General features: G+C 40.1%; 1 protein-coding gene across 2 annotated transcripts in view; it reads right to left on the bottom strand.

Moving 5' to 3' along the window:
• The window catches only part of GALNT18 (polypeptide N-acetylgalactosaminyltransferase 18), a 210,502-nt gene extending 196,632 nt beyond the window's left edge, over positions 1-13,870 (bottom strand). The window contains exons 1-2 of one of the 2 annotated variants that reach the window (XM_052693154.1): positions 13,576-13,870; positions 13,163-13,428 (exon numbers count right to left, since the gene is read on the bottom strand). In XM_052693154.1, coding sequence (XP_052549114.1) covers positions 13,163-13,397 — 235 coding nt within the window. In that variant the 5' untranslated portion in view covers positions 13,398-13,428; positions 13,576-13,870. Of the gene's footprint in view, positions 1-13,162 lie in introns of both variants that reach the window. The other variant, XM_052693155.1, reaches the window with a different exon arrangement.
• Between the last annotated feature and the right edge of the window lie 799 nt (positions 13,871-14,669).

Below are 14,669 nucleotides of genomic sequence, written 5' to 3'. Positions count from 1 at the left end.
GTCATCAAGATTTGGCTTATTATATGTTTTAACACATCTTTCTGACAGCCATTTAGACGTTTTTCAAAATCTCCATCCTGGTTTCAGCTGGAACAGAATTGATTTTTTTCTTCACAGTGTCTTGACATTAGAAGAAAAACAATGCCAATAATACAACAACATTTTTAGTTATTGCTGAGCGGGGCATGGGGACAAGCCCGGCATCACTTGTTTGCAGTAATTATTTATCATAACTAATATCCTTTTTTCCTTTCCTGTCTTAGAAAACAGTTTTTGTCTCATCTCACAAGTTCTATTTTTCACTGTTTTCAGACTCTTTCCCTCATCTCACTGGGCGTGGGGGGAACAAATGAATGACCATGTAATGCTGAGCTACCTGCCGAGTGAAACCATAATGATCTCCTTGTTCAATCTTCCCTTCAAAGAGATAGGCAGTATAGAAACTCCAATGCATTTGGATGAAACACCCAATGACTGAACTTATCGTTTCTTAACCCTTCTATATACAGGTTCCTCACATCCAAAAACTGAAAACTCTTAACTTGCTACATATAGGTCCACAAGGTTTAGAGTAGGGCAGTCATTTTGAAAAAAGTCTTCAAAACAAACAAACAAATCACTGTATTTATACAGATGCACAGTTGAGTGAACATAAATGCCCTGCAAGAGGGAGCTTTGGTTTATTTTCCTTCTTAAGAAACAACAAAAACTTGTAGTTTATTATGTTGAAAACTGGGTCTTGAAAATGTATAAAGTAATATACACTTTACATATTAATATTGCCTCTCTTACTTTTTTTTAATCATAGATTCACTCAAGTTGGAAAAGACCTTAAATATGTAAAGAAATAATACTTATTTTAGTGAAGTGAGGTGGATTTTTCCAGAGTTTACTTTAAACTCAGTGGAAAGAGTATTTTTTTTTCCACCTTGCATTGAATTGGCCCTTGTAGGTAAATTGCTTGAATAAGCCCTGCTTGTTGAATGATAATTGAATGAGCCTAGGGAATTTTGCCAGTTCCAGGTGCGTGGGAGTTAGGAGAAAATAACATCTGTTCTCATCAAACAGCAGAAAGGCAAATTACTAGTCATCCTTAATAAATCTGGTGCAGGAACATTAAATGGAGAGTAAAAGAGATACATTAAAAATGATTTTTTTAAAGCAAAAATGTATTCTTTCTATTAACTTAATATAGCAAAGTTATGCTGCTACATCCTACCTTATCATCTCATCACTTTTTTTTCCTGACAGGCTTCGCACTGTCACAATTTGTCGTTGTGGTTAAAAGTTTTATATTGTTTGTGCTATGTTCATTGTCAAAAACAGCCAGACAGTTATGCAGCCATATATTGACACATGCAAGAACAGCCTTGCTAGCTAGATATCCAAGTGTAAGTTTTAAAAATAGGCACAAGACAGAGAGCACACTGCCAAGTATTTGTCACTGCCTGTAATTGACACACTATTTTATATAACCCATATAATAATTATATTACCTTTTATACTTGATTCTTCCTTCTCATCTTCTTATTTATGCTTCAGCCCCAGTTGCCCAGTTGTACATTTGGAGCTGCTCTTTTCGTATTATCATAGGCACAAGCAAGTACAATACAACCTTTCTGATACCAACCTGATCTCTGGATAGCCAGGGCAGAATTCTGAGGCTCTGGATTAAACAGACAGAGGAAATTACTATTTAAAAATGAACAAAAATCAGTTCTGCACAAATCATCCCTCTAACTTTGAAGCCTCCCAACATCTCAAAAGTATGAATTACTGTGGCATAGCAATGACAGTAATTTATATTAGCTCAATAGAAAGAACTTAGAGCAAGAATTTCAGGTACGTTCGTAATAACTGATAACTCAGTCCAGGAAGCTTCTGTTGTGTGAAAATAAAATAAAAAAGTTTTTTCTTCCTCAATAGCTGGTTTTAAACATGAGGTATAAATCTTAAGACACAACAGTCCCTACCAGATTTGAATTTTCTCTCTTGTTGAAGACTTCATATGAAAGCTTCAGCATAGCCACTCATTGCTAAGGAAGACAATAAAGTATGATTTTAAAAAAAATCATTGGTAATGATGAGAATTATTTTATTCATTAAAGATCAAGGATTGTGCCAGTTTTGTATTTACCACCTACTATATTATCAGAATATCAGAGGAGGAGGGGTGGGAATGAGGTCTACTCTTAACTACACTTCAGTCCACAGAGTTAGTGACTGTGATCAGTGCTTCACCACTGATTGCAAAGCAGCAATCGGGCCTAAATGCCTGATTAGGCATCAATCCCTGTACTACCCATACAAGTGAAAACAACCGCATGCAACAGAGTTTGTAAAGAAACTTTTATACTGTGTAGTCCAGACCCTGTGTGCTTTCTTTGCTGAGTGTGAGTGACTCCTTCCCTACCTTACAAAGACAATAATGGTTTTGTCCAGGAATAGCCAACTTTTACAACACTGTGTCAGAAACTTTTGTTTTCCTCTTCATTTCAAAACACAGGTAAGAACATTCTTTGAAATACATTAGACTAAACTTTGATTTTTATTAATTCTTGGGTACACAGCCAGTCTCTTTTTAGTAGACAGTTCATCGCTTAATGGCTCTATGAGGGCAGAAAAGCTTTAATCAATAGAATCAAAAAAAGTTGAGAAATTACATGCAATTTTACAAAAATCAAAGGCATTTCCTGCATATTGTCAAGCAGACAAAAACACATTGACATATTCTTACTGTAAGCAGCCAAATAATTGTTTCAAACCTTACAACTATATTACACTTCCTTTTCTGTGTTTTCAACTCTCCCAGCTTCCTCACAACAAGTATTTTTCCTCTTTCATAAATTTACAGCATCTCCAAGAATTAATTATGAGAAGATAATCCAAGGCTGAATGATTTCAAATTTACGCTCAAGAACTAGACTTGCAATGTAAGAAGCTCTACCTTTGCTTACTTCTTGAAATAAGAAATCAATAAATGTGGCTCTCAGTTCACTCTACAACCCTGCAGCAGTCAATCATCCTGCAACAGGCCTCTGCTAATAAGTAGTGCAACACGGAGGCTTTGCTCTATCCATCAGCTAATTAAGCAGTTACTGTAGAGAAGAGTAACAACAGAAAACCTGACTCTAACACACTTCAGGCAATATCCTTTGCTTTCCCAGGCTACAGAAGTCTGTTCACACTGCCACTGCACTGAGGTACTGTGCAAACATGCTCCCACTTTCTCTAAGTTCTTGCTTCAGTGGCTCTATTACCACTTACAGATTCCTTCATGTCAGCTCAAAACAGACAGTGGTGAAGATCCTTCCCACCTTTAACAAAGGACACCCAGACCCTCAGTCTAGTCTCCTCCACCATCCACACATTTACAGATAGATACAGCAATAACATATATGTCAAACATTTGTGTATATATCTCCATATGCATTACATGCATTCTTTTCACTCAAATGCAAAGATAGAATTATGAAGGTGCTTTTTAACTGTTTACTTGCCAGAAATAACTTGTATTCATTTACATTATGGAGAAATTCTTTACTGTGAGGGTGGTGATGCACTGGAACAGATTGCCCAGAGAGGCTGTGGATGCCCCCTCCCTGGAGTTGTTCAAGGCCAGATTGGATGGGGCTGTGAGCAACCTGGTTTAGTGGGAGGTGTCCCTGCCTACAAAAGGGGGTTCGAACTAGATGATCTTTAAGGTCCCTTCCAAAGCAAACGATTCTATGAGTCTGTGTTGAGATCTGTATTCACACGAAATATAACACAGTATTACCAAGATGAAAACCCATGTGTCCTAAAAGCATTCCTGTTCAAAAGTTTGCACTTACAGAAATTAAAGTTACAACCAAGAATGATCTATCTAAATACAAGTCTTTGGTCATTTTCCAACCATTTTTTCTAGTCTTGCTTCTTTAAGCGCATATGTTCATTTAGTCTTTCTGGCATTATAAACAGCTTCATACATGTATTTGGAATTTATTTTTTAATTTTGTGGGGTAAGAGGAGGTGGAGTGGGTTGTTTTTCAAGCTTAAGAATTTGAAATTTAATTTGAACTCACACAGCTTTACAACCACAATAAAATATTAGCTAAATGCAAGCTTAAAATCTGTTACATCCCAGTTTAATGATGTCGTAATCCTTTATGGCTGACATCATGTTGTAAAGTCAGGGTGCTAACTGCTGCCTCTTGAAAGACAAGAATATCAAAACAATACCTGATAATAAGCTGGAAAAATCAATAATGATACAATTTTCATTCCAAAAGCAGTGTCTTGCTTATGAAATTCAGACCACATACAGTCTGAATATTTCTTACTTAAAGAGACTACACATACTTCAGATTAAATAGTCTGTTTTAAAGTATCTACATAAATTGGACCAAATGAATTTAAGACTTGTATTTGTGAATCGCTGGTTTTGAAGGCAAAAAGAAAGTCAAAGCCTTTTAGAACAGAATCAGAAGTGCCATATTGTTCCTTCAACTTCATAGAAACTCAGTGTCTTGTTTCAGCAGATTCAATAACATTAGTGGAAGCTATTGAGTTTCTATTTAACAGTAGTTTCATATTAAGTAAGAAGATATAGAACCATCACATACTCTTAAGTAGCCTTCACCTTCTGTACTTTTCTCCTCCTCAACCCCTCCCATCCTTCAAAATGTTACACATGAAGTAAATACATCTAATAAGAAATACCACAGAAATGACAGCATACTACTCTCTACTCTCCCCACCCTTCATGAACTGCTTAAAGCATTCCTGTCAGCACAGGTTGAAGGGGGAAATGCTGTTATTGCAATCACACACGTGGCATGTTCATGCAATAGACAGATGGTTAAATTAAAAATACCTCAGAGAAAAACAGATAGAACAACACCATCTTCAGAACTATGCTGTGCGCCCTTTTGCAAGTCCTATTTATCCTGCACACACAGAAATCCTGAAAGGTGTTTTCTCTATCCATAGCTACTGCCATTATAATTCTATAATGGATAGGTACAAACTCACTGAGTGCTCTGCTGGAGAAGTTTATCTGACAGCCTTTTTACCTGCAGCGTGCCAAACCACCTTGCAAAGCCTTTGGCAAGTCATGACTTGATGCAGAAAAAAAAGCTTCAAAGGAATGTGAAACCACCATGAAAGTGGGGACCAGTAATTCACTGCATTATTTGGATTATTCATGAAACAGATCTCTAGGTAGATCCAGGTAACAGACACAGTTCTTTTTCCGGCCTAAAAATCTGTATTATCTTCCTGAAGTCAAGTCCACAATTGCCTTCTGTCTATGAATATTATCCGTATTAACTATGATGAAGAAAGAAAAAAAAAAAAGAAAAAAAAAAAAGAAATACTCTCACTTTTTCTTACACTGTTCAGAAAGCTGCTTATAAAAATCCTCTTTTCTCAGAGATCACCTGTGACAGCTCCAATAAAGGAAAAATCCAAACATTCACATTTAAAACATGGGAGGAAATTTAGACAAGTGAAAAAAAAGCTATAATAGGATTTTCATACTCTGTCCCACATTACTAACAAAGTCACCGAGAACACAGATTTCCAAATGAACCAAGCAGAGGATTATACAATTATGTGCTATTTTAGGTATGCTTATTATAACATACATGTTGGAAAAGATATTTGCCTCATACTTCAGAGCTCACATCAAACACAAATTAATATCAGTCAGGCCCAGACCTACAGCAGGAGAGCAGACATGGCTACTGCCCAACAGTGCCACAGTTGGGAGCGGGATTCATACGCTCTCTCTGAGCTACTACAAGTGGGATAAGAGAAGTCCTTTTGTTTGAGTCATTAAAGCAACTCAGGCAGTGATTCAAACCTGTCACCAATTATCTGAATCAATCTGCCATATTAGTTCTCTATATTCATCTTCTCTGCCTTAGCTCCTGCTGACTTTCATCCACAGAGACTAGAATCTCTTCAAGGCACCCATTCCACTACACCTTTGTACACAGTGCTGACTGCAAGACAGCTGAGATATCGACCATCTGCCACAGTGCTATTGTAATAGAAATAATATATTAAGTTTCACATAATTTCAGTAGAGCAAATAGTAAGAATTCATTACAGACTTGAAAAGACAAAGTCTGGCATTATAAAGGCTGAGAATTTCAAGGCAGCAACTTGGGCCCTCCATCTCCATATTTCAAAAAAAAGCAAAGAGAATATTCTCATTTGTTTATTTTAAAAGCCAAATAGAGGAGGCACTGATGAGCTATAATAATTACAGATGTGTGTTTGGCTCCTAAATATTTGCCTCAAGAAACTCAGGATATCATGCCATAAATAGCATTTGTTAGAAAACATCAGTCAAGCAGAGAAAACTAATGAAGAAAACAGAAAAAAAAATGCTATTGCACAGAGAACACATCCGCCCAGTAGAACTGTATAATTGTATAACTGTACAAAGAATAGATATAATGGTAGCAGCATAAAGACAAAGCACTAAGTTTCAGATAACTGCCAATTTCTGTGTTTGTCCAAACCACCCAAGCACACAGCCTGTTAATGAGCTATTTCTTAAGACGTCAGGAAAGAAGCCCAAAATTTGCTAAAGAGATAGCAGTGGAATACCAAGGGCAGCACAGAAAGATTCCTCAAAAGATGATGGAAGTAGTACTGGTCTCTACATAGTTTTGTGGAAAAAAAACACAAGAAAGATCAGAAAACTATTTTAAATTCAAACCAATAAGGGAAATGATAGGAAAAGCAGTCTATCAAGCAAAAGAATTTGTTGCAGTGAAGGCATTACAAGATAAAAACTGATTTTTCATTTCTGCATTAGAACGAAATTTCATTTCATTACAAGTGGGTTTGTCAGTTACAGATCAGTAAATTATTTCACCTATTCTCAGTAGTCACACAGTATCTGCTCCAAACTAGAGAGCAATCTGAAAACATCACAGCACTCTGCATGAGGTCCAGTCTCTGAGCCAAGCACATCTAACAACATAATCTTATCACTGTTAACCACCTAGAGATGATTCATACGCTGCTACATCCTGTCACGCTCCACACAGTTAACAGTTGAATAACAAATTCTTGGGTCATTCTAATGGCAACTGAAGATTTTCTGGTACCTTTGGGGAAGCAGCCCAGCCATTTTCACCACTGCCACAGATGTCTCAATATCTGAAAGAGAATTCACTTTTTAAAACCCCAGTATTTTCTTTATGTACCCCACTTCAGACAATTCAGATGGATAGCAAGTATGTTTTTACAGTATGAAGTCAACAATAAGAGCTTTCCTCAAACAAGAATTAAATCATGTCCTTGCCAATGACAGAAGTAATATTAGATAGGGAGGCAACAACTTCATCCTCTTGACTGTAGAAACAATGAATACCTATTGTATAGATGTAGCAGTCTTTTCCTGAGCTAGTGAACAAGAACACTTGTATCTCATCATACAGCTGCCTCAACTCCAGGCTCCTTAAAGCAAAGGCTCTTTCGAGTCTTCGGCCTTGATGGAAGTCACCTCCATCCACTCTCTTTGCATGTCTTTGTAAGCAACAACAGCGAATCAGCACATCAGAAGTAACCCCAGGCCACAGTATGCCCAAGTGGTAGAATGGTTATTACAGTTATTACAGAATGGTTATTATCTTAAACCAAGTAGTGCCCTGACAGAATGCGATACTAGGACCAAGCTCATTTTCACGTAGGTCTTGCTTTACATTTCTTTTTATACATGTTCATCTATATTTTGGTCACATAGACAAAATCATTCATTAGTACTAAAAAGAGAGTAACATTCTAACAGAAACACAAAACAGGTAAGTCTCCATCTCAGCACCGCTGCAGGCTTTTTGTGTCAACTGGAGCAACGTTTCCCTGAGTGATACCTACCCAAAATAAATGAAACACTGAGCTGAGTCCAGAGCCTCGAGCAGAATTGCTATCACCGTCTCCGCACAGCCCATAAATCATCTGCTCAAAGACCATGGTACAACCCAATCATCACTAAAGCTGTGCCATTATGCAGAGATAACAAACATCTACAAAAATAAACAGTTTCAGACTGAAAAGGCAAATCCGTCCAGCTTAGCAATAGGAGAACTTATGGAGAGCACAGAGTTTCCTATCTCTGTTCCTGATATAATATAATATACATTAGCTTTTTGTGAAGATTTTGTTTTCCCTCTCCACCTACAAAGCTACAGCACATTCTGACTTGGTAGCCGTATGAATTTTTTTTTTTCTGGCTCAAAAAGCACAATTTAAAAAAAAAAGAAAGGGTATAACAGTAATACTAAATTATCAAGTTGCAGTCAGTATAACCAATGTCATTAACTCTTGAGTATATTGTCCCTGAACTATTTGAATCTTGAACAGTGCTTCAAGTTAGTGAGACTCTTCTACCTGAAAACACTACGTTAACGTCTTATTTAGTGCATCCATCCCTAATAATGAAAAGTCATTGAAGTTAAATTCAAATTAATCTGCACTGGCATACAACAATCTAGAATGACTTGGAAAGTCATGGCCTAAGGAGAAAAATTAATGAGATTAATCCTGCACGTCTTACATATCCAAGTAGTTCCCTCTTCTGCAATTAGTTACACTGGGACAGTAGGTCTCTTTGCTGGTATATATATGGTAAACATAGGGTCCTCCATATTGGAGCAAGAGCCACGTTCCCAGAGCTACTTACTGTCTACTGCTGATTTCTTTCTCAGAGTAAATATACCACATTGAATGACTAAAATATCTAGATGTTTTTGTGTTTGAGAGAAATAAGCTGGGGGAATTTTACAATTAACAATTACCAAAAGGAAACTACCATGAAAATAAGAGATAGGGTGCAATCCAGCAAATCAAAACAAGCCTGACTTCGCTGAATCAACATAGCTAACCAGGCTGCAAAGGAGAGCCATACAAAGCAGATGTTTGAGACCAATAAACAAATAAAAAGCAGACACTGAACATGATATTAACTTACCCAAACCTTTAGATAGCTGAAATTAAAAGTCTGGGTTGGTTTAGTTCCCAAATTCAATGTTTCATTTCTGAAACAACTCCTTCCATTCTAATACTTGTCCAAGAGACAGGGAATGAGGAATGAGTCACACCCTGGAGATCTCTGCCTTCCCAAGTGACCATAAGAGAGTGATTAGGACAACTAACAATAGCTGAAATAAATTCACTGAGCAAACCACTCCAAGCAGCAGGCTGAGAAATAACCTGTGTCTCCTCTGTTATGAAATTTCCCAAGTTAGTGTGTACAGTTGTTGACATGCCATTTATTTATGACAAGAGATGCTGCACAAGGCAAAGATGAGGAATGAAGTTCCTCGTAAAAAACAGATGCCTTACTACCCATCTGTTGGTCTTAACTATGAATTCAACTGGTCCAGAGATAAACCACGTATTTGCAATGCAACTTTAACTTAGATGTACTATTAATTGCATGTAATTCATGATTTTCTTTAGATTCCTCAAGTGGTGAAAAAGTTGATTTCATAGTCCAAATTTTTAAAAATAATGCTGAAATGTAAACATCTGATTAAAACTGGAAAGCTGAAAAACATAAAATGACACTGCATAAGATGAACAAGAGAGCAGGCATGAGGTATCTGCTTAACCATAGCACAGCTTTCCAAGAAAAATGTTCAACTCATCATCTGTGACAGCCTAAAGCTAGGGTGCAGAAAACATTTATTACTACCTTATTGTTAGTGCTGCTCCTCTTGTCTTTGTTAAAATATAAGCATCTGATCAAGAGCGTCCCTCCTGTTCACACAATCTTCCAAATGCTCACACAACTTAGGGAAGTTTTTTGTTGACAGAGCCAATCCGTGAGGCATTATTAAGATGAATTATGTGTTTTGATCCGTCTGAAGCACTCTTACATTGAATAAGAGGTATTTAGAGTTTTCTGAATTTTTCTGAACCAGAACGTTCCTTGTGAACATGGCACTGTGCACAAACCTACCCAGCTGACCTCTTCCTCATTTTCCTTTGCACACACACACTCAACTCATCTCAAAAAACACTACCTTGTTTGCAAACTCAAAAGGCACTGGAAACAAAGCCTCCCTCAACGGGTTGCTTGCTAGAATAAAGTGTACATCTCCTACTACAGTTACAAGGAAAAAACATTTTAAGTACTGATTGAGTAACATTCAGACAGAATTAACAACACGGTCAGTACAACACACTGCTGTAGAAAAATATGCAAGACATCATCACTGTAAAATGGTGAAGATGGTAAAGCGATTTGACCAAAATTATCTTGTAAACTGGACTAGACCAAGCAAAGCATTCAAGGCTTAAACACCAGTCCCAGCATCATGCTTCCACTCCACAAAGTACTTCTTTCTGCGGTCTATATTGCCTATTCAGTCTGCAGTTGCCACCAATCCTGCCCCACAGAGCTTAGCATGGAAGTCAGTATACAAATGCATGACTCCTGCACAGCATGCTCGTAGACTACACAACAGAAATTAATACATAAGGAAGAAAGAAAGTACCATAAAGGCAGAGAAAACAGTTAGCAGCACATGCTCTTATTTCATTAATAGCACCCAGAAAACATCAGAAGAATGACTGCCCTTAAACATGTGCAGAAGTGGGGATACACAGAGCTATAAGACGTGCAATATGGCAGCTACACCTAATTTCCCATTCTTGGCCAATGCCAGTACCAGCAGTTCCTTCTCCATTCTGTCCTTTCTGAATATGAGGCATACATATTAGTCATGGCATTTTCTTACCATGAAGATGTCTTAAAATATATTTATTTTTATGTCTTAAGAACTATTTACTTTAAAAATTGTTTTATATGCAGCCACCTCTTATTCCTTCTCGTTTTTGGGACAGATGATACAATATCCTAAGATTGTAATGCATATGCTACAAGAATTCCCAGATGCCATCTAATTAAACAATTCCATCAGAAAACAAATTAAAAATTAATATTAAAGTAACCTCATGTGTAAAATGCTGCAGTTAGAGCTTGCTTGTATTTGCAGGATATCCCAAAGAATGTGATTCTATTACCCTTGCTAATTCTGTGCCTGTTCAGCACTGCAGAACATCTGAGCTATTGACACCTTCCTCAAACATAAAAAAAAAAAGTGGTACAAGCAAAACCTTTGCAGCAAACTACAGCTAATTCTCATTATCTAATTCACAACCATCATAACAGCTGATTTACACAACTTATGACAACGAGTCCCAAACTTGTAATTTCTTAAACGTGACTGTCAAGCTGATGTGCTTGAAGTATTCCTTCCAATGACTTCAGTGAATTTTGCAACGTGACCCAGAAGTCAGAGCATCTCATAACACTAAAGCAAAACCTAATTAAGTTAACATCTTATTCTGCTATCTCCGGCAGATAAATTTCTTGTGAACCTCAGTCTATGATCTGCAAAAGTACAAGCACAGGAACTCAGCCAAGGGATAACAGACAGATATATTTATTTAGTTTTAGAAGTGTTTTCAATACGGTAGGATAACTTGGTAAATTTCATCCCCTTCCCCTCCTGCCCCCAACTATTCTCTCATACTTATTACCAAGCTGTTCACTTACATATTTTTAGAAGATTCTCTTCAACAGTCATGCAAACGCTTAAGGGAAATATTTCCTGGTTTGTTTTTTACATAGTCAGAGAAAGTCAGTAATCATGTTTATGCTCTATTTCAACGCTACACCCTCTCCTGATTTAAGTATCCCTTTCTCCAAGACTCTGAGAAGAATCACTGTTCCAAGTGACACTCTGATAAGGAGACTGTGATTTTCCTTGAAATAAAGCTATCAGAGCTTCACAACAACAAAACAGAATTATGCTCTAACTCTATACGGAAAGCCAATGAATTTTCTCTATATAACCATGGAAAAACTGCTGCTTTCATACATGCTTCCACAGTGCACTCCACTGGCACACACACAGATATTTTTATTTTTTTTCCCCTTTTTAAAATCATCTTCAGGGTTCACAAAAAAAACTTGAGAGCATGAGAGAAAATTAAACTTGCAGGTTCTACTATAACTCATCCTACTCCCCCTTCCACCCCCACCCCACACACACACAACACTGTGCATGTTATTGTTTTTTAGTGTTCTTCTGTTGTTGTTTCTTTTTTTAGTAATTTACCCAAAATTGTAGGACTATCTGAGAAATGAAGGCACAGGCAACGTGAACTGTAATGCATCATATTTTAAGAAGTGCATTAATACAATTCGCAGCACTAAGCAGAAGCGCGGTTCACAAGGGAATAGCCAGCCTGCCCGCTCCACCCTTCTCAAGGCTGCCAGAAAACCACTTGGCCAAAGCAGCCCGGAGGCAGGTGAACTTTTGTGCACTGGTGTCAGGTATCCTTTACCGTGTGGTTTGCTTCTGCCTTTGCAGATTTAGGAGTGATTTGAACCTTCAGGAGAGGTTCTGCAGAAATATAAGAAGATGGTCCCTCTGGAGCTCACATTCACCCTCCACCCTTCTTACTTTCCAACACACTCAGCAGACAGGGTGACTGTACAACATCAAGCCAATGATACAATATCTAAACATCGCCCAGCAAAGTCATGTAAAAGCCCCAAAGCTCTCAGGAAATTATCATCATCATCTTCCCCACCACTTGCCTACCTCAACTCGTCTCCCAAAGCTCGCTTTGAAAGGAGATGAAACTAAAAAGGCATTCCACAAATGAGAGACTGTCCCAGTTAAAACCCCGAGCGGCCCCAGGCGCTACAGCAGCACTAGTGGAAAACCCGGAGCGCAGCCGGACACACGCACACGCTCACACGGGAGGAGAATAAGAACTGCATTCGCCTTTTGGAAAAGAAAAATCACAACTGCAGAGCGATGACAGCAAGAAGAGAAGATGCTCCCCCTGCACCTCGCGCCCACTCCCAACGGGGTGAAGGCGCCTTCCCGCTGGCAGCCCCGGGCGGAGCGGCAGTGCGGGCCGTACCCCCGCGCCGGGCACCGCCACACACACAGCAGCCTCCGCGGAGCCCCGGCCGCTTCCGGCCAGAGGAGCGGTTCCCCTCTGTTCGCCGCACGACCGCCTCGCCTCGCACACACAGACGCTGCCCGAACGCGGCGGGAGGGGATGGGAGATCGCACACTGAAAACAACGGGGTGGGGCGAGGGGGAAAGCAACGCGGGGATTAGGAGTAAGGTGGTACCTTGTATGTGCTGCTTGATGACATTTTCCAAATGGTCCAGCCTTTCTATAATCCGTAAAGTGTCCTCTTTGCTTTCCTCTAACTTTTTTTCTGAGATCGGCTCTTGCACTTTCACATAAACGCTGGCGATGTAGTTGGTGACCCAGCCCACGTACAGCAGGCAGACGATGTTAGTCATTCCACTCAAAATCACGCAAGTGGACACTAAAGTTTTGGTTTTCCTGGTGCACACCATCCTGAGATCGCTCCATATAGCTCCAAAAATCCTGCGATCCAAAATAAAATAAAATAAAATCAACTGCGATGAAAACAAATCCTTTCCCCCTTTCCCCGAAACGGTGACCTCTCAGAAGTCAGTAAATTTCCACGCCAAAAGTTCTGCGATCCACAGAAGAAAAATATTTGTCGCCTACCTAGGAGGAGAGGTGGGGGCGGGGAGGGCTGATAATTAGAATCCAGGATTTTAGCACACGAAAATAGCGCTAAATAACTTTGCGCTAGCGGCATCGGCGGCAGAGAGCAGGGCGTGCCGACCGCCCGGCTGCTGCCGCTCCCTCAGGCACCGATTCCCACCGCGAGCATCACGGCCGCGAGCAGCCGAGTGCCCAAATGTTGCAAACTTTGTTCCCTCCGACGCCGCTTCCCATCGCGACCGGCCGCAGCTCCAGAATCAGACCAGGGAAGCGGCTCGCCGAAGAGCGGGGCTTGCTCGGCCGCGGATTGACAGCCCCCTCCTCCAATAAGGAGCCCGCTCCGGCACGGCGGCTGCTGCCATCGCTGTATGGCCGCCGGGGAGCCGCGCGGGCGGGGTTACAGCGGGGCCCACCTGCTCTCCATACACCCGCACACGCACACACACACACACACACACACACACACACACACACACACACACACACACACACATACACACACATACACACACATACACACACACACACACATACACACACACACATACACACACATACACACACATACACACACGCGCGCACACGCGGGGACGGCTGCTGTCGCGCTATTTCGGGAGCCGCCTGCAAAGAGTCGGTAGACTAGATGGGAAACAGCGGGCAGCTCCCGTTTTGCTGCTACGTGCGTGCTTGCCTAGCGAGAGCAGCCGGTATCATTAAGATATGTGATCACACAGTCATCCATTTGCCCCGAGGGGGCGAAACTGTAGGAATTCCTTTGGCTCATCCGAGCTACTGGTTCCATAGCTCCAGCCAGACAGCGACCACCCAGCTGTTAGAACAGCTTTGCCTTTGATCCGCCTGCTGTCTGTTCCCCCCACCCCACGCGGGGCTTATATTATTCATAGCCCACTACTGCCTGCATCCACAGCAGCGAGCCTCATCACTTCCACAAGAATACACTCCATCACAGCACATCCTGTCCAGAATTTGCTTCGGGATCGGTGACAGTACCAGTAAGTCCCAATTTACCTCAGTATATTCATGCTTCTCCACCTCATGTCTTACATTTACTACTTTTTGAAGTATGCCAGGAG

This window comes from Tympanuchus pallidicinctus, unplaced genomic scaffold, assembly GCF_026119805.1.
Source record: "Tympanuchus pallidicinctus isolate F22 unplaced genomic scaffold, pur_lepc_1.0 scaffold3, whole genome shotgun sequence".
In the NCBI taxonomy this organism is placed as follows: Eukaryota; Metazoa; Chordata; class Aves; order Galliformes; family Phasianidae; genus Tympanuchus; species Tympanuchus pallidicinctus.
The sequence above is the reverse complement of the archived record's forward strand: the minus strand, read 5'-3'. Positions and strand labels throughout refer to the sequence as shown.